Below are 24,323 nucleotides of genomic sequence, written 5' to 3'. Positions count from 1 at the left end.
GCTGGAGATAAAAAAAATTCGTACAGTTTTACCATTTCTCGATTTGAAATCGTTGAGTTTTTAAATAAAAGTTCGTTACAAAATATGAAATAAGAAACTGCCCCCTTTTTGATTTTTCGCCCATCTGGTGAAAAAAGACTTAACGGGTGCAAAATAGTGCCGTAGAAGTAACGAGAAATTGTGTACCCGTATGTATTCGTTACTCGGTGAACCAGTACTCGTTACTTTCGGTAAAATCGATCGGTATCTGTATCCTGAGCCTATTTTATCGGTATACGGCTCTAAAAAGGGCCTTGAAACGCCGCATAGCATTGAATCAGGTGAGCTATTCTACCCAAGGAGGTTAGAATAGAAGGAGGGAGGGTTCGCAGTTTTCTCCACTATCGGGAAATGAAACTCCACGGAACAAGCGGCGTCCATGTTTGTTACTTTAAAACATTGCAATACGGTAGTGAAACGTACGTGTTTGTAAGCTGTTCTATGCATGCATTTTCCAGTAAAAATATGTTAAATTTATAATGAAATGCTTCGCTATTGTTAGTTTTTTGTTTTAAAGTTATAAAGATGATATCTGTAATTTACTAAGTACAGAAAATCATTAAGAAATATTTCGAAATCTAAATGCATGTGCATAACATTAAAGCCTTTAAAAATTATGATTCTGCATAATTTCAAGAATTTGTTTAGGTTTTATTAGCAACTTCTCGGGTATTATACTTTCCAATTGTTTCTTTAAGAAGTGATATTTCTGATTTATTCGCAATATTATTATAATTTATTAAAGAATCATTTTTACCTGAAATTAATAACAGATAATTATCTAAAAAAATGGTAACATGTTGCTTTTCTTTTAAATGAAAGTTTTAAATCGATTCTTTTCACAACCAATAATCAACAAGAAAATAAATATTAATAAAATAAAACAGATTTATGTGAATTCAATGATTTCAGTTTATGCGCGTTTCATATTTATGAATCTCAAAGAAATTACCTTGAATTAAGCTGAATTACAGAAATATACCTATATAAATTTTTGGATATATCTTTTCACATGTTCAATTGTGTAAATATTTTACTTACATTTATCGCTATACTGCCGAAAAATTTGTAAGCTTATGCAAAAATATTTTAACAACAGAACAGTTTATCTTGATCAAATGCACAAATTATACCCGTAACAGTTCACAAAACTTAAGAATGAATAGTAATTAATACATAAAGAAAAGCATTGCTTTATTTAACACCTTCACAATTCATAGAAATGGTAACAATTGATTTCTTACTTTTCATGAAAATTATAAAACGAATTATCTAAGCGTTCAAGTTATACAGTTTAAATCCTAGCATATATCATTGTATGTTAAGGAACGTAGATACCAGCTGTAAGCAAAAACATTAAAATGTATGTAACATGTTTCGATTATTATTAAGTTATTTTTGTCACATCTGGAAAGAAAACAACATGACATTGTTATATTTTTTAACATATTTATAAAATTCCATCAAAAAAAGAAAATCAATACTTACGTGTGAACAGTAATCCCAGGAATATTTTTCGAAAATCTATTTGTGCATCCATATGCAATATAAGCTGACATGCTTCAAAAAGAAAAGGAAAAAAAATGTTACAATTACAGACTTCCTTGCACAAGTCACAGCGATAACAGTAACATGGCCGTCAAGCTTCACCGTTTAAGTTAAACCTTCCCTCCTTATATTCTAACCTCCTTGATTCTACCCCGCGGGAACTGGGTAGCGCTGCGATAGGGAGTTTTGCGTCGCATTTTTCGGTAGAAATAATTCACTTTATTTTGGCTATTATTTTTTCGTGCACTGGATATGATTCATTATTAAATTTTCTATTGCTGTCAGGGCTTAGTTTCCAAAGTCAGAAGCGCCTCCGGAAGGCCGTCAGGAAAATAGGAAAAAATAAATAAATAAATGAAATAAATATTACAATAATAACATTAATTAATAATTAAAATAATAAAAATTACTTTATAAAAACTTAATAATTAAAATAATAAAAAATAGTGATTAAAATAATGAATAATTAAAGTAACATAATAATTAGCAACTGAAATATAAAATACTTATAAGTAAAATTTAATAAAAATGTAACAACAAATAAAAATAAAATTTTTTTTTAAATTTATGATGACTATTTAAATAATTAAGTAAAATACCATATCTTGTCTTATTGGCTTAGTATCGTTTCGTCCTTTCTCGTTTCCTCCCCAGCTTGAAAAGAAAAAGTGTTATTTCATTCGCTGCCTTCCCCCACCAATTCCCTCTTTCCCGTTTCATCCGCTGTTTGAAAAATAGGTCTTTACTTTACGATAAGGCGAATGTCTGTTTACTTCAATTAAAATGGTTTAGAAGAGATGACTGTTTCTACTTCGACTTAGCTTTTAATTTATAATAATAATTAATATTTTATGCAGACAAATTAATTTTATGCAGAATAATTAATTTCAGACGTGTTCAAAAGGTGTGTATCTGAATATAATAACATTTTTGTTGTATAGCATCCACTTTTTTTAATTTCACACATTTCTAAAGCAATAGAAGTGCGGTATCACTATTGTGGTATACACATCAAAAACATGTATAATTAAGATTAATGTTACATTCCTTATTAAAAGTAATGGGTCCTCATTAAATGCAACCATTCATGCTTTTAGAGGATTTTACATGTCTTAAAAAGATGATGTTCACTACCAATGTTTGTTTATGCTCCCAAAAATAGAGATCTCTTAAAAGGTGACCTCTTAGAGATGTCGTAAATAGGAGATTTGTTATAATTATTTTCCAATAGATAATGGAATTAATGTAATTTAATGTCAATAACTCGAGGAAGCAAGTTTGAATACGGTGCAACAAAAATACAGAAGTATTTTAAATGACGAAAATATTCATATTTTGTCAATGTCAAATTTAAAAAAAGAATTAATTTTGGACAAATTATGAAATCTAACTTTTAATGTCGTCTTCTGGTTTCTATATTTATATCTGGCAAAGTTTTATACTTGTTATGAAAAAATAAAAATACAAGAAGTTTGAGTCCCGTAGGAACAAAGATTGACCGGGAAATTTAGTTTCAAAATTTGCAATGTTTGATGCCATTTGTAACTTGCCTTCGGGTATCGCTTAATTGAGTTAGAATAATTCGAGGAAATAAGTTTAAATGAAGTGCAGCAAAAATGAGCATAATTTAAATAGTCGTAGACGGAAGTCATGCGGAATCCATATCAAATTTTCACTTTTTCATAATGACCATAAAACTTCCCCAAATACAAATACAGAAACTGGGAGACCGCATTAAAGATTAGCTTTCGTTATTTGTCCGTTATTCGTTATTTCTTTTGCTGCTTCCCCCATTCCCTTCATCAGAACCGCTAATGACGAAAGGGTGAAATTTCCCCGATTCATACACTCTCCAAAAACTCTTTGTTGAGACTGTTATTTGTTGAGACAAGGAATGCTATATTATAAATGTCAACTTGCTTTTTACACTTAACAATAAAATCGATAAAAACATTCGCAAATGTATAGGTTAAGTAAGAATAAGGACTTAAAAGAAATTTAGAAATCTATAAAAGGTAAGGAAAGTTTTATGTTACTTTATTAGAGATAATAGTGAAGCACTAAATATTTCATAATGCTATGAGTATACCTTTATTCATTTAAAAAATGGCCCACCAGCGGTCGAGCGGTAAAATCGCTGAACACTGGTAGTTCCGACCTGAGTTCGATTTCAGGCAAACGGGCTTACTCGATAAGCGTTTCGTGGTTTTTTCCCCGTACCAGCTTACAAGCCAGCTTACCACGTACCATACGAGCCAGCTTTCCTAAGAAAGTGCTTTACGAAGGCATTTTTCCTCTTAGGCACATAGCTCCAATGTGTTTTGTCATAATCAACTAAACCAAATCATTTAAGAAATATATCAGTTGATCACTGCTCAGTGTACATCTGCTGTTTGCTTATAAAAACACTTTGTAAAGACATTTCCACTATTTTGCTAATAATTCTGGAAGGCTCACAGAATCCGAAATTATGTTACATAGCTAACAGAGAACTTAAAACTGCTTAATACAACAAAAATCTGCTTGACTTGCTTTCGTGTCTTTGGGAAACGTAAGTATATGCAGAAATAAATATTAAAATCCATCACGTATATTTGTAAGGATGTAAAGCATACTGTTTTGTTTCACGATAAGGATAAATATGCATCATGTTACGACAGTTTTAAAAGATCACAAACAACTATACATATGCTAGACTTCTAACAAAATTTCCGTTTGAATATGCCTTTATTATTATATGAGTCGTAAAACGGTCCACCAGCGCCCGAGCGGTAAAGCCGCTGAACACTGGTAGTTCGGTCCGAGGTTCGAATCCCGCGAATGGTCCGGCTACATGGGTGTTTTCGTGGTTTTCCCCATGTATACGATCCAGTTTCCCTTAGAAAGTCCTCCACGAAGGCATCCCCCCTTAGGCAGATAGCCATAGTGTGCTTTGCCATAATTAAATACACACATACACACATGAGTCGTAAAATTCAGTATTCGTCATTTTTAGATTCTAGGTATATAACAAAATTTTTTTTTAAATTTTCGTTTTGTTTTTAAAAATTAATTCACTTTATAGCTTTTCTTCAATTTATTATATAGGAATAGGAGTTTAAATTTTGATTTATATATAATATTATATAAATTCATTATTCATTAATAATATTTTATGTATAACAATTATTAATGTTCCAAATTTAATGATTTGTCTTACATTTGTTGTATATTTGCTGATGCATAGCTAAATATTTCAATTATGCACAATAAAGATTATGCAGAAAACAATTCAGCTGGCATTAGAGTCTTATTGCTCTTAACTCTTAGTACAAGTAGCCACTTTTAATTTGACGTTAAAATAAATTTATTCTATGGTCTATTAGAAAATAACTAAACTGAATCATTTATTGACGACTTTTAAGAGGTCGCTTTCTGAAAGAGACCTGTATTTTTTAGAACATAAACATACGTTGATACTGAACATCACTTTTTTAAGATGCCAGAGCAAATGCACAGAGCTCCAAAAATCCTCTAAAAGCATAGACGGTCACGTTTTAAAAGGCTGACTACTTTTAATAAAGCTTGTATATTAATGTTCATTATACATTTCTCACATTTTTTACTTTCTTTTAAAACAGCGATACTGTGGTTCAGTTGCTTTAGAATTATGTGAAATTAATAAAATGGGCCCTATGTTATAAAAACCTAATTATATTCAGATACACACCTTTTGAACATGTTTGAAATCCATTATTCTAATCAGAATACTTTGTCTACAGAAAACAGTGAATCAATATTAGAAATGAAAAGCTAAGTGAGATTAAAGTAGGAAGAGTCATATCGTCTAAACCATTTTAATTGAAGTAAACAGGTGCTTACTTTATCGTAAAGTGAACACCCGTTTTTCAAACAGCGAATGAAAAGAAAAAAAGAGCCCACCAGAGCTCGAGCGGTAAAGTCGCTGAGCACTAATAGTTCGGTCCGGGTTTCAATTCCCGGCTAACGGCTAGCTGCACGGGCGTTTTCGTGGTTTTGCCCGTGTGTAACTTGCATATGAGTCAGTTCCCTTTAAAAAATCCTCCACGAAGGCCTCCCTCCCCGTAGGCAATAGCCCTAGTGTGCTTTGCTGTAACCGAATAAACCGAAACCGAAAAAAAAAGGGAATTGGTGGTGGGAGGCAGCGAACGAAACGTCGTTTTAGAAGAATGGGCTACATAACCAAATTTCTATCTATACTCTGGTAAACAGTACTTCTTAAAGTACAATTTCAGCCACAGCCCCCAAACTAGACGATGTCTGGTATTTTATTTCATTACTTAGTTATTCATCATTAATTTAAGAATTAATTAAATTTTCATTTGCCTTTAAATTTTTATTGAATTATAATAATAATCATTTAATATTCTAGTTGCTAATTATTTTATTATTGTAATAGTTATTTTATTTATTTTTAATTATTTATTTATTTATTCATCTTTCTTGATCCGATCCGATCCGAACAAGTATGGCTGGAGTAGCGCGCTTCGCGCGCTGTTTCCAGCTCATGAGGAGAGCCAGTAGGCACACGACGGTAGGAAGTCTGACGTGGTAGGAGTTAAGAGAATGAGGTGAGGCAGAAGGGGGGGAGCAAGATGCCGCAAGCCTAGGAATTAGGCCAGCAAGAAGACGCGCCGCAGACGGAGCTGTGCAAGGTAAAGCAATAATGAGTTTTTAAGATAAGATACTGTGAAAGTATACTACATGACAGAACGAGTTTGTAAGAATACAAACTCTCAAAGGCATACATTTGCAAATATTGAGTTACAGTGACAAAAATGCAGTTTGGAAGATAAGAAATCAAATAGAAGTTTCGATGAAATAATAAGAAAGGTATTCATAAAAGATCTTTCCTGATGGCCTTCCATAGAGCTCCAGCACTTCTAATTTTAAAAATTAAGTCCTGACTACAACCAATGATTGCGAAAATAAAAGTCAAGTAACTTATTTAGTGATAATTAAATAAAACGCCTTACAAGGCTTTTATTATATATATATATGTGTGTGTACTTTACATTTAATTATAAGGACATATATGTATGTACTTTACATTTAATTATAATTTATTTGATATATATATATATATATATACATATTTACGTTTGGTAGTATTACCGATTGCAATAAAAAGGGAGGTGCACATCTAGATGTTATAACGGACCCGTATACAAAATTTCAACGTTCTATAACTAACCGTTTTTGAGTTATGCAAAATGCATACATACATATTTACACATCACGAAAAAAATCCTTTTCAAGTATCAACTTAGAATCATAATCATTAGTCATAAGTATCAGCTTAGAGTAAATGGGATTACATTTAACAATAAGTTTTTTTGAAAAAAAAAGTGAGTCTTTCATTGTGTTCCTACGTACAGGCGTCACCCCAAAAAATAATTTACATGCATTCCGTAATCGTCAAAAACGGATATTTCCGTTAAAATATGATACTCAAAAGTTTTCTCGATTACAATAATTACTACCATTTTATTTGATACAAGGAAGTAAAGAACCTATATTAACCTACATATTCTTATATAAACAATACCCAGGTGCAGTATATAAATATTTCAAATCAATAAAAGGTAAAAGCGCAGAATAGGCTGCATCAACAAAGTTCAGTAGGAGGAGCTGCGTGACGTCATTAAATGAGTGGGACTAAGCTTATGACGTCACAATGTAGTCTCGCATTTACACTAGGTGTACTTTCTATTTTCTCTTAAAAATATCAATAATAAATTGTTTATTATTGTAGATTAATATCAAATTCTTTACTTTTAATTTACATTTATAACATTTAAGCTTAGGCGTTACTGGTATAAGTATAATAAATTGTTTATATTTAAAATTACCATGATACAGTGAGCGAATTCTACCAATTATTAAAACGATAAACACCGTCGCAGTCTCTAATAGTTGTAGAGCTTCAATGTTTTCAAAGATTTTTATTAAATTATTATTATTTTTTATTACTTTTTTTATTTATACAAATAAACTATTTTTTTTAATTTAAATTCATATTGTGGAACATTTCAACTTTATCATTTTTACAAATTACCTTCTTGCTACGTAACGACATAATTCATTACATACCAATAATTAGACAATTTTCATTATTTCTAAAAATTTTAGACTTTACATTAATAAAAAAAGAATATTTTTTATTGCATATGAACATCATTACACAGCTTTCATATCAGTTTCTAAAATTCCTAAATCACGCCATATTCTGTGTAGGCATGCTAGAATTCTACGCATTAAATAAAAAAATCTAATTTCTCAGAATGAAAGAAAATAATATGATAAAATAAATACTACAAGCTTGGAACACTAAGCAATGCTTCACATACGCACACACACACATATTATCAATGAACTCATATTATCAAGTGCAATTACGATACCAAACACTACGTATTAAAATATGAGGTAAACGTTACTTCAAGGGTTAAAGTTTACAGTTTTGCTACTGTTGAGTCGATCGTAGGACTATCCATATATATCGTAAGTCGGAAAGCGTTATAAACATATCAAAAAACAAAAAATTAAAAATACAATTTAAATGAAAAATTATGTCTTAAATATAATTCTACACAAACGATATGTTAAAGATTGCACATAAATAAAGTTACATTACTCCGTGACATCACGCACAACCTCGTTTCCTCTTTTACACAACAATCAGTATTCGCTCGAAAAACATCAAAGAATTCCACAAACTCGGTGTCAATGTGTTCATTTATCTATTTTCACTTAAAGAAAAATCAAAGAAGTGCTCAAACTCGGCACCACATTGGCTTCGCCCATGGGCACATCGATCTATTTTCACTTAAAAAACATCCCAGAATTGCACAAACTCGGCATTGCGCACCACACTGGCTTTGCCCATGTGCACATCGACCTATTTTCACTTAAAAAAACATTCTAGAATTGCACAAACTCAGCATTGCGCACCACATTGGCTTTGCCCATGTGCACATCGACCTATTTTCCCTTAAAAAAGCATTCCAGAATTGCACAAACTCGGCATTGCGCACCACATTGGCTTTGCCCATGTGCACATCGACCTATTTTCACTTAAAAAAACATCCCAGAACTGCACAAACTCGGCCTCGCGCACAAACTCGACATTGCGCACCACATTCGCTTTGCCCATGTGCACATCGATATATTTTCACTTAAAAAAACATCCCAGAATTGCACAAACTCGGCATCGCGCACAACCTCGGCATAGCACACCACATAGGCTTTGCCCATGTGAACATCGATCTATTTTACTTAAAAAAATCAGACATTAAATAAGTTCTCCATTGCTCATATACTCAGAAATTTGCTTTCACTTAAAGAAATCAGAGAATTGTAGAAACTGGCGCGGAACCAACTCCATTGATTCGAGTTGCAAAAAATGTGTCCAGAAAAATGATACAAAATAAAAATAAAGCTGCCAGAATAAAGCAACTACCAAACATCCAAACTGCCATATTAGAAAAGCACCCAATATTTTACTTAAGTCAATAATAATAAATGAAACTTACCTTCAGTGCTCTCCTTTTGCAGAATATATGGCTGTGATCTCACTGAGAAATGTACGCATCAGTTGGCTGGCGTCGGATTTCTTGTGTTTCCTTTTCCAAATATATTCCGCAAGATAGGAATCAAACTGTCCTTTTGCCTTACTAGAGCCACGGAAACTTCTTTTGATTGCTGCCCAAGTTCCTTCAATACTATTGGTATGCGCACCTGTTTCTGGATCTTTAAAACTCAAGCTATGATTGACTTTCAGGTGCGCATACCCTTCGAACTCGAGACAGTCGTACGCTTTCCTACATTTCAACTAAGTTAAAATATAATTTAAGTCTTCTTTAAATATGAAGCTATAGCATACTTATAACTTGTTTTGAAGAAGAGGCGTAACCAATATTACGTCATAAAAAGGCGTGTCCAAGCATAAGAGAAGTAAACACAGCATCGACTGATGCAGCCTATACTGCGATTTAGCCCAATAAAATCTCACTATGGCACGCTCAAGGGAAAAAAAAAAATCATCTAAATTTTCAACTTACAAACATAAATAGCAATAGTAAAAAGCGAATACAAAACAATGCTTCACGCTATCAAAATTGCTCATCTTCTTAAATATCAACAACTAAATAGTATTTCAACTAAAATACATAATGTAAACAAGAGTTTGCCCGATGCCCCAAAAAATTCAAAATTATCTATGAAAAATATGAGCGCATTGTGACACAACCGTATCATTCGTATTCGAACAGCAACCGCATCATTCGTATTCGCATAGAAACCGCATCATTCGTATTCGCATACAAACCGCATCATTCGTATTCGTATAGCAACCGCATTATTCGTACTCGAACAAACCGCATCATACGACAGATGCGAATAACGAACAGACAGATGCGAGTAACGAAATGAATTTGTGAGTACCGAATCGGTACTTCGAGTCAACCGATGTACCCGTTACTCAGTGACGAATACATGCGGTTTGCTCCAGCTCTAGTGCAAAATAAGACATCCGTGTAATTTGTCCGTTCAAGGCCAGGTCGTAAGTAATCTTTATTTATTGTGAAAAAACATTAAACTAGTTATCTTCTAATTTATTAAGTTTCTTTACCTCTCTTTCGCAAATGTAACATAGTATTTTCTGTTTAATCTTAATCTTATGATTCATGATAAATAATTATAAGTCATTATGTTTGCATATTATATTTATTCTATAATCGACTTGTATTGTACTGTTTATAAGTAAATAATTACCAATATTACAGTTGTGATATTTTATAACTATAATAATTGTAATCTTAACTTTATTCATATACATTTTAGAGCTGAAATCTTTTTGTAAATTATTAGCCTAGTTTAAGGGAGGGGGGGGGGAAATGTTAAGCTAGTATTATTTCATATCCTCTAAACTCATTAACCAGTTTATTATTTCATTTTCTGATTTATTAACTTATATAGACTGTTGAAACAAAGACTAAATTGGGTTGGCTTTGCTAAAAGCATTTACATTTTTTTCAAAGTAGTTGTTACTTCATCTTGATAGGAAACTCTAAATATTTGTAATCAGTCTCACTTTGCATGTATTCATCATTAGATAAGACTGAAATCATTATCGAAATTCTCAATTTGTAAACTCTCTTTCTCCATCATTCATATGAGTTGCTGAGTTAGCATAGTAGGATTTATTATTTAAATTTTGTCAGCAGCACTTTAGTGCAAAAAAATTACAGTGCTAAATTAATTTGTGGCATCTAGAAATACTGAATATGGAAGAAAAATAAAGAGGATAGTAACTCTGTATAGTAGAATTCAAGGAAAACATTTGCCAGACAAAAATGCTTTCTACAATAAAGATTTTTTTTTTTCTTACTGGACTTTAAGGAAATGCAGTTACTTACTGGACTTTAAGGAAATGAATGTAGTTTGATATCTAACTTGATTGACTTGGGCATTTTGTTTATTATTTTAAATTACTTTTATATCATTAATGAGTAATATTCTTAAGTGGAAATTTTTTCATTGAAATAAATGGTTAATCTTCAGATTATGGTAATTTGGCGACCAACCCTGCTACAGCAACCTGCTAGTTTTGTTTTGGACGCCATTTTGTTTTCACGAAGTAAAGGCATGTTTTTTTTCACTCAGCATTTTTTCCAACAATCTGCTAGCCGAATTACACTTGTGCTAGAACTTTTATGGAACAAAAGTGCTTAATCATGACGAAGATTAGGTGCGAAATTAGGTGAAAGTGCAGAATCTCCCACTGCTTGCCGCGTTTTCAAGAATTGCTCATACCCGCTATCATCCATGTACACGTCGACCTATTTTCACTTAAAAAAACATCCCAGAATTGCACAAAAATGCATTGCACACACTCTTGACTTTATCCATGTACACTGCTAAAGTCCTAGCTAGTAACCTTAATCGCCTTACCAAAATGTTGCCAAACTACCTGTTACCATATTCCAAAGATCAGCCAAATAAATTGCTGCAGTTTTGGACTTAAAAAACTTGTTCTTATAAACTTCTTCTGCTAGGCAAAACATTTCATTAAGTGAAAACTTGGCTATCTTTTAACAATTATATTTTACTGGGATGATGATTATCTAAAATTTTTTGTTTATATGTTTGCTTTGATGCTTATTTTTGAATTTTTGCATACTGGTTTGATAATTCTTATATATGTTATGTGTGTGTATATATGCATAAGTTTGGTATTTTTATCCGTACTTTTTGATTAACTGCACTCCCATCCAAAAAGTTGCCAACTAATATTATAACAAAGGCCATTTTTAAATGGCAACACATTGAGAATTCCATAAAAGAGTAATGAATCAATAAAATTAAAAAAGTAAGAAGCTGTCATGGTTGATCTTTACATTACGGTAACTTGGCGAAAATTTGGCGACCAACTCCCCTACAGCAACCCTCTATTTTTTTTTCCCCGCTGCCATTTTGTCTTCACGAAGTAAAGACATGTTTCTTTTCTTCTTATCTACTGAACACTTCTTCCAACAATCTACTAGCCGAATTACACTTATGCTAGAAATTTTATCAAACAAAACTGCTTAATCATGACAAATATTCACTGCAAAATTGGGGGAAAGTGCACAATACCATACTCCTTACGCGTTTTTCAAAATAACACATACACATAAACCATGTACACGGCGACTTATTTTTACTTAAAAAAACATCCCAGAATTGCACAAAAATGGCATTGCGCACACTCTTCACTATATCCATGTACACTGCTTTTTTCTCATAAATTCGAAAAATTTCACGAAAATACATGACAATTTTCTCAATCTTTAAACCCGGTAAAAAGAACATATATGAAATTACCTGATCGCGAAAAAGTATTTACCCTTTACAAATATGAACATTTCCACATATAAAATAAATAAAATATCCAAAAACTTTTACCTCTAAATCATCTATTACATTATACACGTCACCAACGAATTCATACATAAAGCATTACAAATATTTAGTATCAAATATTTAAATTATTTCCATGCACGTTTATTTCAACTCAAACGTAAACCAAATTCCTACAAGCATAAAATTCACAAAATAACTATCATTTCATTAAAATATCACTGAACCATGTACACGTCGACTTATTTTTACTTAAAAAAAACATCCCAGAATTGCACAAAAATGGCATTGCGCACACTCTTCACTATATCCATGTACACTGCTTTTATCTCATAAATTAAAAAAATTTCACGAAAATACATGACAATTTTCTCAATCTTTAAACCCGGTAAAAAGAACATATATGAAATTACATGATCGCGAAAAAGTATTTACCCTTTACAAATATGAACATTTCCACATATAAAATAAATAAAATATCCAAAAACTTTTACCTCTAAATTATCTATTACATTATACACGTCACCAACGAATTCATACATGAAGCATTACAAATATTTATTATCAAATATTTAAATTATTTCCATGCACATTTATTTCAACTTAAACATACACCAAATTCCTACAAGTATAAAATTCACAAAATAACTATCATTTCATTAAAATATAATTAAATTCAAAAACACCACTTAAAATATACATGAGCACATACATTCAATTAATAAAAATTACCTTACAATCCTAATTACTTTAAACTAAATCATTGCTAATAACAATTTTCCCAATAATACCAAATTCCTTTCCACCTTACATTTCCAACAATGCATAAAAATAATTAAAAATACTAACTTACCTAATCTCCTTCAGAATCTTCATTACGTGGCGGATACACTTTTCTTCATTCTCTTTCAGAATCTTTAAAATCATACTTATCTTTCAAAGCAAGATACCACGTAAAATAAATAACATAATAAAACATGTTTATTTCTCTCTCACACAACCTTAAAAAACATTTCTTACTATCCTTTTCAATACCACTAAATACCCATTTCGAATTCACTTTACTTACGGCCATGGGATCCAAAAATTCACACAAACACTATTTCACACAACACAGAATAAAGCCAAATACAAAATTCCCAGATTTTTCCCCATTAAAGAACAGTAATTCGTCCATTAAAATCACATGACATATCCCATGATCTCTCATTTCCCTCACCCAAAATAATACGTAATCAGAACTAAATACTACTCACATTCTTAACAAAGTCTAACTAACCTAATCTTCTTCCGAATCTTCCTTACATGGTGGATACACTTTTATTATGGATTCAATAAAATTACTGAACGATTTTTTTTTCCGAATTTTTCCTCCAAACTTCCTCTGCTAAATAAAAAGCAAAATTCCCCTTCTCGCAATGCCTAGGAATGGCGCTTTTTATACCATTCCAGGTGCCCTCTATTGTGTTCGTATGCGCACCACTTTCCGGATCTTTAAAATAATACTTATGGTTTACAGCAAGATGCTTAAACCCTTCATCCTCCAAACATTGATATGATTTCCAACAATCTGAAATAATTATACTACCCGGTAATATATATTCTTTTATAAAACTCAATAAACAATCTTTACTTCTATCTCGCACAACCTTAAAAAAACATTTATTACTACCCCTTTCAATCCCACCAAACACCCATTTTCCTTCCACTCTCCTACCTCTCTCATACTTAACGCTTCCCAAACTTACTCTCATCAATTTCCACAATCACATTCATACCACCAAGCATACCCATATCATTTTCGCAAAATTCCACGCACACTTCCCTACAAAAAGAATTCCAATCAGCTTCAGTCCTACTACTAATTTCTAAATCCGAAATCCAATAGTCAACTGGCAATCTATTCACCCAATAATAAGAAATCAATAAAATCTCACCCATACTCAAACGACTTTCAGCAAACCACGTACCCTTCCTTATACTCCGTTTCACAAAATGTGCATTTTCACCTGATTTCTTGCACCGCCATTCAAACTTATCACTAATATCCTTCCTTTCACACAATCTCATTTCATTCCCACATTTTGGACATTCATACTTATCCGCAATTAAACCTACACTCATGCACGATTCAACCAATTCTTTTGAATTATCACACAAACGTATTAAAAATTTCGAATTTACTTTAGACAGCGCCATACAATCCCAAAATTATTCAACCCTACTTCACACAACACACAATGAAGCTTAATACAAAATAATATACATCCACAGATACTTCTCCAAATTTCCCCCTTTTCCGATTAAAGAACCGTAATTCGTCCATTAATATCACATGACATATCCCATGATCTCTCATTTCCCCCACACAAAATAATGCGTAATCGGAACTCAGTACTCCTCACATTATTACCAAAGTCCCAGGTAGTAACCTTTATCGCCTCCAAAATGTCGCCAAACTACCAGTTACCGTAATGTAAAGATCAAGTGCTGTCATAAAACACATTTCTCAACAAATTGTAATAAATCTGCAAAAAAAAAAAAAAAAAAAAGTAATTTTTTTCCACTGTTCTTCCCGTGTGCACAGTGATCTGTTTTTACTTAACCCGCAATGGGACAATTCCCCCCCCCCAATTTATATTTTTACTAAAAAAAGAAGAAATGCCATACGTGACTGTTATAGTATTTCCATTACCTTTCAGGGTTGAGTTCATAAAGGCATGGTTAAAAGGAATTTTTCCTTTCTAAGGAATTTGACTGTGAATGTAATTAAAAAATAATGTGTATTTACACATTTTATAGTTTTCTTTTGAATACTGATTATATGCAAGGCCTTAAATTAAGCCATATGTTAAAAAATACACTTAAAATTAAGCATGTTAAATTAATTTCATGCAAAATTAGAGTTTCTGCTTTCAATACAAGCAATAAACTGTTCAATCATTATATTTAACGTGAAATGTGGAAAATGATACCTTGGAGTGAAAACTGTCCAGTGTGGTTACTAATGTGGCAAAAGGGAGCTAATGCTGAAGGGTTAAACATCAAAGAACTGCACAGACTTTACATTATGTGTGCTGTTTTTTCCCTATATACTCTGCTTTCACTTAAAAACCATTGGAGAATTGCAAAAATTTGGCATCCAGCATTCTAACACTTTGCTTGCAATTTTTCACTTGGCAGTTCCATAAAATTCTATTGTATAAAAAATACAATGTGAATTTTTGCAGCCATTAACAATGCTTTTTTTTTCAATGTTTTGTATTTTAAGTACAGGAGTAAGTAAGTTATTCATATTTTATAACTTTGAATTTATTATGAATTGTCAAGGGAATTTAAAATATTACTAAACAGCATTTGAAATAATTTTTTACTTAAAATAAATGTAGTAAAGTTTTAAAATATATTTGTATCTGATTTTGTACTTATAATAGATTCTTGCAGTCTGTAGTATTCAGTCAGTGTCTTTGTTGTGAGAGTAATTATTTTTATTACTTTCAGGTAAAATGACTGGTGTTAATCCATATAATTCACCCTTTCACTCTCCTATTGGAGATATTTTAGGAATGTTTGGAAATTGTCAGCATATCAAAAAATGTCGAGAGTTGGAATTGAATGTTCTTGACTGTACAGATGTGTATGGTCATAAAGGATTAGCAAAACAATGCAGAGAACCTTATGAAGACTTGTATGAATGTGTTTATGGAGAGAAGCAGGTAATATGCAAGCTTATTTCATTTCAAATACCATATAAGTTAACTTAAAATTTCTCCCCTTATGTTTAAGTTGTATATACTTGCTGTATTAATTTATTTATTACGACATGTACACTGCACAAAAAAGAAAAAATCTGATGTGTACACCACATGACTTCCTTGTACAGAATAATAAATTATACGCATTTTTTCTTGCATTTCATTTAAACATATTGGATTGAATTAAATCTACTTCACCGACAACGCATAAACCACAATAAAATAAATGCATTCTTTCAAATTCACTCTATTTGTTTACCATAGCGACACTCTGGCGCTAGGTTCACTTAACACAACAGTATTATATTTTGTTCATATTATAACTCAGAATGCACAAAATTTTATATCATTTAAAGAATTATCTAATCGTTGCCACATGTTCTATTCAAATACTATAATAAAGCTAGAATGATGTATAAAAGAAATTAAGCAAACAAAACAAAAAAGAAACAGTTTTTCACAGACGACCGAGTATTTCTCCTTCAATTAATTCCATTCTCACTTCGCGACAAGGCAAAAATACATAAAACCTCAAAATATCTGTATTAAAATTTACGAAGTAAATCTTAAACACTTATGTCCTCGAAAAAATTCCAGAAAGGATTAAGCATGATCTAATTCGCAATAATAAATGAAGGCGTTATCTTTGTTGTTGCGAAGTGAAGTTTCTCTAGATTGGCAACAAATCCACTATCCTGCTGTTTCAAATGTAAACAAGCACTGGCCACCATCAAAAAAATTATTAGGCTTAGCGGCACTTAAACAACTTTAAAATTGTTGATAATTCTAAAAATATTGCATAGAGATTTACTAAAGGCATAAAAACCTTAACCGGAAGATAAGAAGCCCATAATTCAATCATTTTAAAGCAAAAAATGTACAATTTACAAACATATAAGAGTAAAGAAACTGAGATTACCAAGCCGGGTAACAGAGTGGATATATATATAAGTATATTTATATACGTTTGGTGCGGCCGATTGCAACCAAAGTACGAGGTGCACATCTACATGTTATAGCAATCCCATACAAAAAATTTCAACGTTCTGAGACTACTCGTTTTTGAGTTATGCAAGATACGTACGTACAGACGCCACGAAAAATTGTCTTCAGAATTCATTTTAAAGCAGTTTTATAATTTTTCTGGAGGAAAAGAGTCTTTTATTCTGTCCTTATGTACAGATATCAAGCAAAAACATCATTAAATTGCATTCGATAGTGGTCAAAATGGATATTTTCGTTGAAATATGTTGCCTGAAACTTTTTGTGATTACAATACTTCCTTTTTACTTCATACAAGGAAGTAAAAATGGGATAGTTCTATATCTCCTGTTCTACTGCACTGATTGATGAAATTCAATTTGTATTTTTAATATATCGAAAGTATGATTTAGGATATGTACAGTACAGTCGTCTTTAATCCGGACTCGTCGGGACTTCGGCGATTCCGGATTAGGGGTTTTTCCAGATTATAGATCATCAATTTAAATTAGTAAGATGGCATGCAGAAATTATAAAATTAAAGATATGAAACTCTAATTTATGAAATAAAGAGCAAGGCTGATCTTTGGAATATGGTAACAGGTAGTTTGGCGACATTTTGGAGGCGATAAAGGTTACTACATAGGACTTTGGTAATAATGTGAGAAGCACTCAGTTCTGATTACGCATTATTTTGTGTGAGGGAAATGAGAGATCATGAGATATGTCATGTGACATTAATGGACGAATTACAGTTCTTTAATCAGAAAAGGGGGTAAATTTGGAAAAATTATTTTGTATTAAGCTTCATTGTGTGTTGTGTGAAATAGTGTTGATTAATTTTCGGATTGCATGGCGCTATGTAAAGTGAATTCTAAATTTTTAATACGTAATAATTAATAATAAGTTGACAACTGGATTTCGGATTTAGAAATTAGGATCCAGTACTGCAGCCGATTGGAACTCTTTCTGTAGGGAAGTGTGCGTGCCACGTAATGAAGATTCTGAAGAAGATTAGGTTAGTATTTTTAATCATTTGAGGATATTATTTTTATGCATTGTTCTAAATGTAAGGAGTACATAAATTAAAATGGTATTATTGGAAAATTGTTATTAGCAATGATTTAGTTTAAAGTAATTAGGATTGTAATCTAATTTTTATTAATTTAATGTATGTGCTTATTTATATTTTAAGTAGTGTTTTTTAATTTAATTATATTTTAATTTAACGATCGTGATTTTGTGAGTTATATGTTTGTAGTATTTTGGAATACGTTGAGTATTTTCATGCATTTTCATGAAATTTTTCTAATTAATGACAAAAAAGCAGTGTACATGGATATAGTGAAGAGTGTGCGCATTTACATTTTTGTGCAATTCTGGGATGTTTTTTTAAGTAAAAATAAGTCGACGTGTACATGGTTTAGTGATATTTTAATTAAATGATAGTTATTTTGTGAATTTTATGTTTGTAGGAATTTGGTATATGTTTCAGTTGAAGTAAACGTGTATGGAAATAATTTAAATATTTGACACTAAGTATTTGTAACTATTTTTAATGTTTGCGTATAAATTCGTTGGTGACGTTTATAATATAATAGATAATTTAGAGGTAAAAGCTTTTGGATATTTTATTTATTTTATAAGTGGAAATGTTCATCCTTGGAAAGGGTATATACTTTTTCGCGATCAGGTAATTTCATATGTGCTTTTTACCCAGTTTAAAGATTAAGAAAATTTTCCTGCATTTTCGTGCAAATTTTTGTGATTTATGAGAAAATAGCAGTGTAGATGGATAAAGTTAAGAGTGTGTGCAATGCCATTTTTGTGCAATTCTGGGATGTTTTTTTAAGTAAAAATAAGTCTCCGTGTAAATGGTTTATGTGTATGTGCTATTCTGAAAAACGAGCAAGGAGTTTGCGATTGTGCACTTTTTCCCAATTTTACAGTGAATATTTGTCATGATTAAGCACTTTTGTTACATAAAATTTCTAACATAAGTGTAATTCCGCTAGTAGATTGTTGGAAAATGTGTTGAGTATATAAAAAGAAAAGAAATATGTCTTTACTTCTTGAGGACAAAATGGCGGCGAAAAAAAAAGTAAAGGGTTGCTGTAGCAGAGTTGGTCGCCAAAAAATCGCCAATTTACCATAATCCAGAGATCAACCAAGAGCAATTATGATCTAAAGGGTATCAAAATTTACTAAAAAAAGTTTAATATTTATTTGTTTACTTTATTAAACATTTCTTTCAATGTATGTTGTTTAAGTTGCTTCATTTTATGTGCTAATACTTTCTCTTTAATTCTATAAACAGACATAATTTCTTGTTCAGTTACAAAGTTCCGCTGTTCAAGTCCTGTAATTGCTGTGCCGAGAATAGCGACTAACTTTTCAATCGAAAATTTTTCGTTTTCAGTAACCTCTCTGTCACTTTCTTCATGCCTTTATCCATTTTTTACAGCAATTCCACTTTTTGTTTGATGGACATCAAAACATGCTTTCGCTTTGGAGATCCTTTGGCAGCTTCAAAATCGGAAACACTTTTTGACGTAATCGAAAGGTCAAGCTTACTTTTTATAAAATTGCTCTAATATTCTGCGAAAAATAATAAGCTAGATCCAATTAAAAGATTTAGGAATAACGCAATCTGCAACATTAACTGAAATAGATAATTAGATAATTTTAGCCTAGCTTATACCGTCGGTTATACATTAAACGCATATGCGTAAACGCTACGCAGAAAGTTTGTAGCTTTGAGGTCCGTATTATGGACGTCTGGATTAAAGACTTTGTACTGTATTAGATTTATACATATAGCATTGTTCTAATACAGTCAAAAGTCGTTACTTTGGACACCCATAATCTGGACCTCAAAGCTACAAACTTTCTGCGCATGCGTCGCTTTGACGCATGCGCATAAGATCTTTATGGCTGCGAATATGCGTGTGCGCATGCCCAAAATACCTTTATGCATGCGTGTTTAATGTATTAGTTAATGGTAAGTTTTTTTTTTTTTTTTTTTTTTTCTCTTTAAAAGTGATTGAATTAAGGTGATTTTAATTTTCCAGATAAGGTTTTTATGCCTTTAATTAATCTGAGCGTAATAGCTATAGAATTATCAACAATTTAAAAGTTTAAGTGGTGAGTTAAGCCTAAGAAACCGCCATTTGTTTACATTTGAAACTCGGTAGAATAGTGTCTGCATCTTCAGAGTCTTTTTCCCAAGTGGGGTCAAAAGTAAACAAGTTTCGTGTACCAAAAATCTGTCTTCTTGCCCGCTGGTCGAATTGCTTGTTTTTGTGTGGAAACTCTAATTTTAATTGTAAGAATTTTTTTAACAGCTTTAACTGTATTTGGTATTTTATGGTTTTCTGTATTTTACAATTTTTAATGATAATATTTTGAGTTTTTATGTAGTTTTCCTTTGTAACAAAGTGAGAACTGAATTAATTGAAAGAGAAATATATCTCTAATGAATTTAGAAGAAATAAGTTTTAAATGAAATGCATCAAAAAATGTGTGTAATTTAATAGGCTATATAAGGAAGTCATGTGGCGTCCACGTCAGATTTTTTTAACTGTATGTGGTGTTTTAAGTTTTTCTACATTTTACAATTTTTAATGGATACGTTTCGAATTTCCGTGTTTTGTTTTTTACCCCCTTGCTGTGAAATGAGAACTTAATTGATTAAATGAGAAATATATCTCTAATGAAATTCTAGGAAATACGTTTAAATGAAGTGCAGCAAAAAAATGTATTTAATTTAATAGGCCACACAAGGATGTTATGTGGTTTTATAATCATTTAAATTTAAATATTTTAAATTTTATAATGATTAATTTTTTTCAGGGTTTAATATAAAACTGTCAGTAATTGGTCTAAGACAATCTTTTATAAATATATAGATAATTTCTGACTATCTTCATCCCCACTGAAAAGACACAGACTCATTGGCCACTTTGGAAAACATTCACCAACTCGTTAGCAAGTCATTTTTCTTGAAGCTAATACACGAAAGCCAATTCCAAAATGTCATCACACTAGAATTACATACAAGGGCAATCAATCAGTATTATTTAAAATACGAGAAACATTGATAGTAAAACACTTAATTTTTCAAGAAATTCCTTTTTCCACTGTTGTTTTTTCCCATATATACACAGCGATCTGTTTTCATGTAAAAAGCATTTCACAGAATTACATAAACTCGGCTTTGTACAACTTTTGCATTACCTGGGTTGCATTATATTTCATTTATGGCAACGTTGTGAGTTGACACATAGCTATCTTAGCGAAGTACCATTTTGCCTCATAAATACATTTTTGCAACTTTTCTACAGGACTGCAGAAAGTATCATTATGTATTACTAAATGCTATTAATATTTTTCATTTTATTACAGAAAGCCCGAGTACAGGCAATGAGGAAGGAACGTCTTCGGCAATATATGGCTGGTGAGAGATCTAAAAAGAATTTGTATGCTGAAACTCCTAAATTAGATGGATTTTTTGAGACTTATTTGAGAAACATTGATTAGTCAAGCTGTACTTGATATATTTCATATGCATTGTTTCAGTAGATCAGTAGATTGTTTCTGTAGATCATTAATATTCAATAAATGAAGCAAATAAACTTTATTCAGTTTTTATTGTGTAGTGGTTATCAGAATAAGAGAAAGGAAATTTTTTAATGAAAGCGAATCAAACTTACTATCAAATTCTATTTTTGGCTTGTAGAAGGAAATTGTTTGTGTGTTACATCATGATTTCTAACTAAAAACTCTTGTAGCATTTTAGATAAATATATGATTCCAAAAATTATGTGTATAACATACATTATTTTTAGAAGAGGAGAGTAAAGACGAAGGAAATGAATATGCAAAATTATTATTTATAAAATAATTTTTGAACAATGTTCATAAATTTGTTATTAAGCTTGTAGAAAAAGCAGTCTAAGAAGTACTCAATAGAAATTTGAAATAAAATTCAAAATCTTTTCAGGAGTGAATAAATTGTTTTTACTCCTTTTTTTTTTAAAAAAAAATTTTAATCAATATCTCTAATAATTTGCCACTTTAGTTCGATGTAAGTCCTGTTTCAGTTTTATCTTTTGCTATGGTCAAAAGAGGTCATGCTTAATTTTGTAGTTACCTATCAAAAAAGAGTTCAAGTCCTTTCTCTGATCTGCATTCATAATGTCATATAAAATTAATATGTAATTTTTATTGATTTGTTTATGTGATTTAATCATAAAATTTATTAATTAAAAAACTTAATGAGCAAAGAAAGCAAAATAAGAATAATCACTAAATTTTGACATTTATTCAGTTTCTTCCTGTAAATAGATGTCAGAACTAATATTTAGATATAGGAATTGAAACCAGTAATGAATTTATTTCTTTTCATTTGACTCTTTTGACAGTGAATTCAGTATATGGTAATAAGTCATTTTAAGCAAGAAACGAGCATGCATTGCTGCTAATGAAATAGAACAACTGTAAGGAGATGTTTTGTTGAAGTGCAGAGAGAGTTTGGCCTGTTGAGGAGTAGTACACAAGTTTGAAGTCTTGAAATAAAGATAAATTTTTATTGTGTATTATGCCTGATTGAAGTTTTTGATGAATGCAGTAAGAATATTTAATGTGCTAAAGACAACAAAAGATCAGCACCAGCAATAATAGTGACTTCTGCATATCACTAAATCAGATCTTATAAAAAGTTCATAAACATTTTCGTCTTTGACATCTGTCATTTTTGACCATCTGTCAAAGTTTCCAAACCAAAAGTTATGGATTACATAGACTTTCTTCCTCTTGATCTAATATGACTGCTAATTATAGATAATTTCATAATTTATATTCTGTTTATCATTCATATTTTATTTTCTTTTGGCTTAAACTTTGCAAAATCTTTGATGTACATGCTGCCAAATTTTCTTTTATAGTCGATCAGACCCAGTGGTTTATTATGTGTGAAAGCACCTTTGCTTTTGCAATCCCAAATCTATTGCAGAATCAGTTACTAAATATAATTATGTAGTTTCTCATCTTCCTCCAGATATCATCACTAATTTGGAATTTACTTATGAAACCAGACCCTACTGGCTGTATGTGAAAATATTATTTCAGATTAAAATTCTGACATAACTAAGATGGAAATATGCTTCTGTAATCTATTTAAAAAGGCAGTATTTGATAACCTTCCACATGGCAGGCAATTTTAAAATTAGTTCTGTACTGTTATGTAATGTTTATTAAATTGTTTTATGCATTATTTTACCATACTGTTTATTTTCATGGTGAATATATAATCAGTATAGAGAATGTGAGTTAAATATATTTTAAGAATAGAAGTGGTAACCAGATCTAACTGAGTAAATATGACAATATTCTAAAGTATTCATATTCACTCTATATTATAAACTCAAAATGGTGTGAACGCCACAAAATTTACTCTGTTCCTAAGTAATAAAGCAGAACAGATATATTAGAGTATATTTTGTAGATGTGAAATCTGTTTTTAATGTCTACACTTAATTGTGTAGGCTGAATGCCAAGAAAACAATAACTATACAGCTATACTTTTTTAAACCCCAATAGTTTGACAGCTTGGTGTGTCACCTTTTTTTCAAAGGCCCAGAAGGGCTGTAAGTTTCGAAATGGCATTTTGCATCTAATTACTTTGAATGTCCAATGCATGAATTTTTGATTAGCAATTTGATAACTTAACAATTTCAAAGCAAGCAGTGGCCATACCGTAGAGAATGAAAAATTTTTTATCTCCACTGCGCAAGACTGTCTATCAGAAATTCTAAAGAAATGCTGTTTTTAAATATTTTTAGCCTAATGTGGCATTAGCCCAAATGCTCTCCAAATGTGTTATGTGTTTGTAAATGAAAAAAATTCTCATTTGTTTGTTTAATTATTTATATACAGTACAAAGTCCATAATCCGGACTCGTCGGGACATTAGCGATTCCGGATTAGGGGTTTTTCCGGATTACAGATCATCAATTTAAATCTGGTAAGATGGCCTGCAGAAATTATATAGTTAAAAATGTTAAACTGTAATTTATAAGAT

At 31.2% G+C, this 24,323-nt stretch overlaps 1 protein-coding gene across 1 annotated transcript; it reads left to right on the top strand.

Moving 5' to 3' along the window:
• The first annotated feature begins 10,016 nt into the window (after positions 1-10,016).
• Positions 10,017-21,882, top strand: LOC146996068 (uncharacterized). Its single transcript, XM_085822878.1, has 3 exons — positions 10,017-10,168; positions 16,009-16,223; positions 21,648-21,882. The coding sequence occupies exons 2-3, from the start codon at positions 16,014-16,016 to the stop codon at positions 21,780-21,782; spliced, it is 345 nt and encodes a 114-aa protein (XP_085679004.1). The 5' UTR covers positions 10,017-10,168; positions 16,009-16,013; the 3' UTR covers positions 21,783-21,882.
• Positions 21,883-24,323: the final 2,441 nt, after the last annotated feature.

Source organism: Stegodyphus dumicola, chromosome 8, assembly GCF_044657685.1.
Source record: "Stegodyphus dumicola isolate Sdum_Otavi_A_Nest chromosome 8, ASM4465768v1".
In the NCBI taxonomy this organism is placed as follows: Eukaryota; Metazoa; Arthropoda; class Arachnida; order Araneae; family Eresidae; genus Stegodyphus; species Stegodyphus dumicola.
This window is presented reverse-complemented; position numbering and strand designations above follow the sequence as displayed.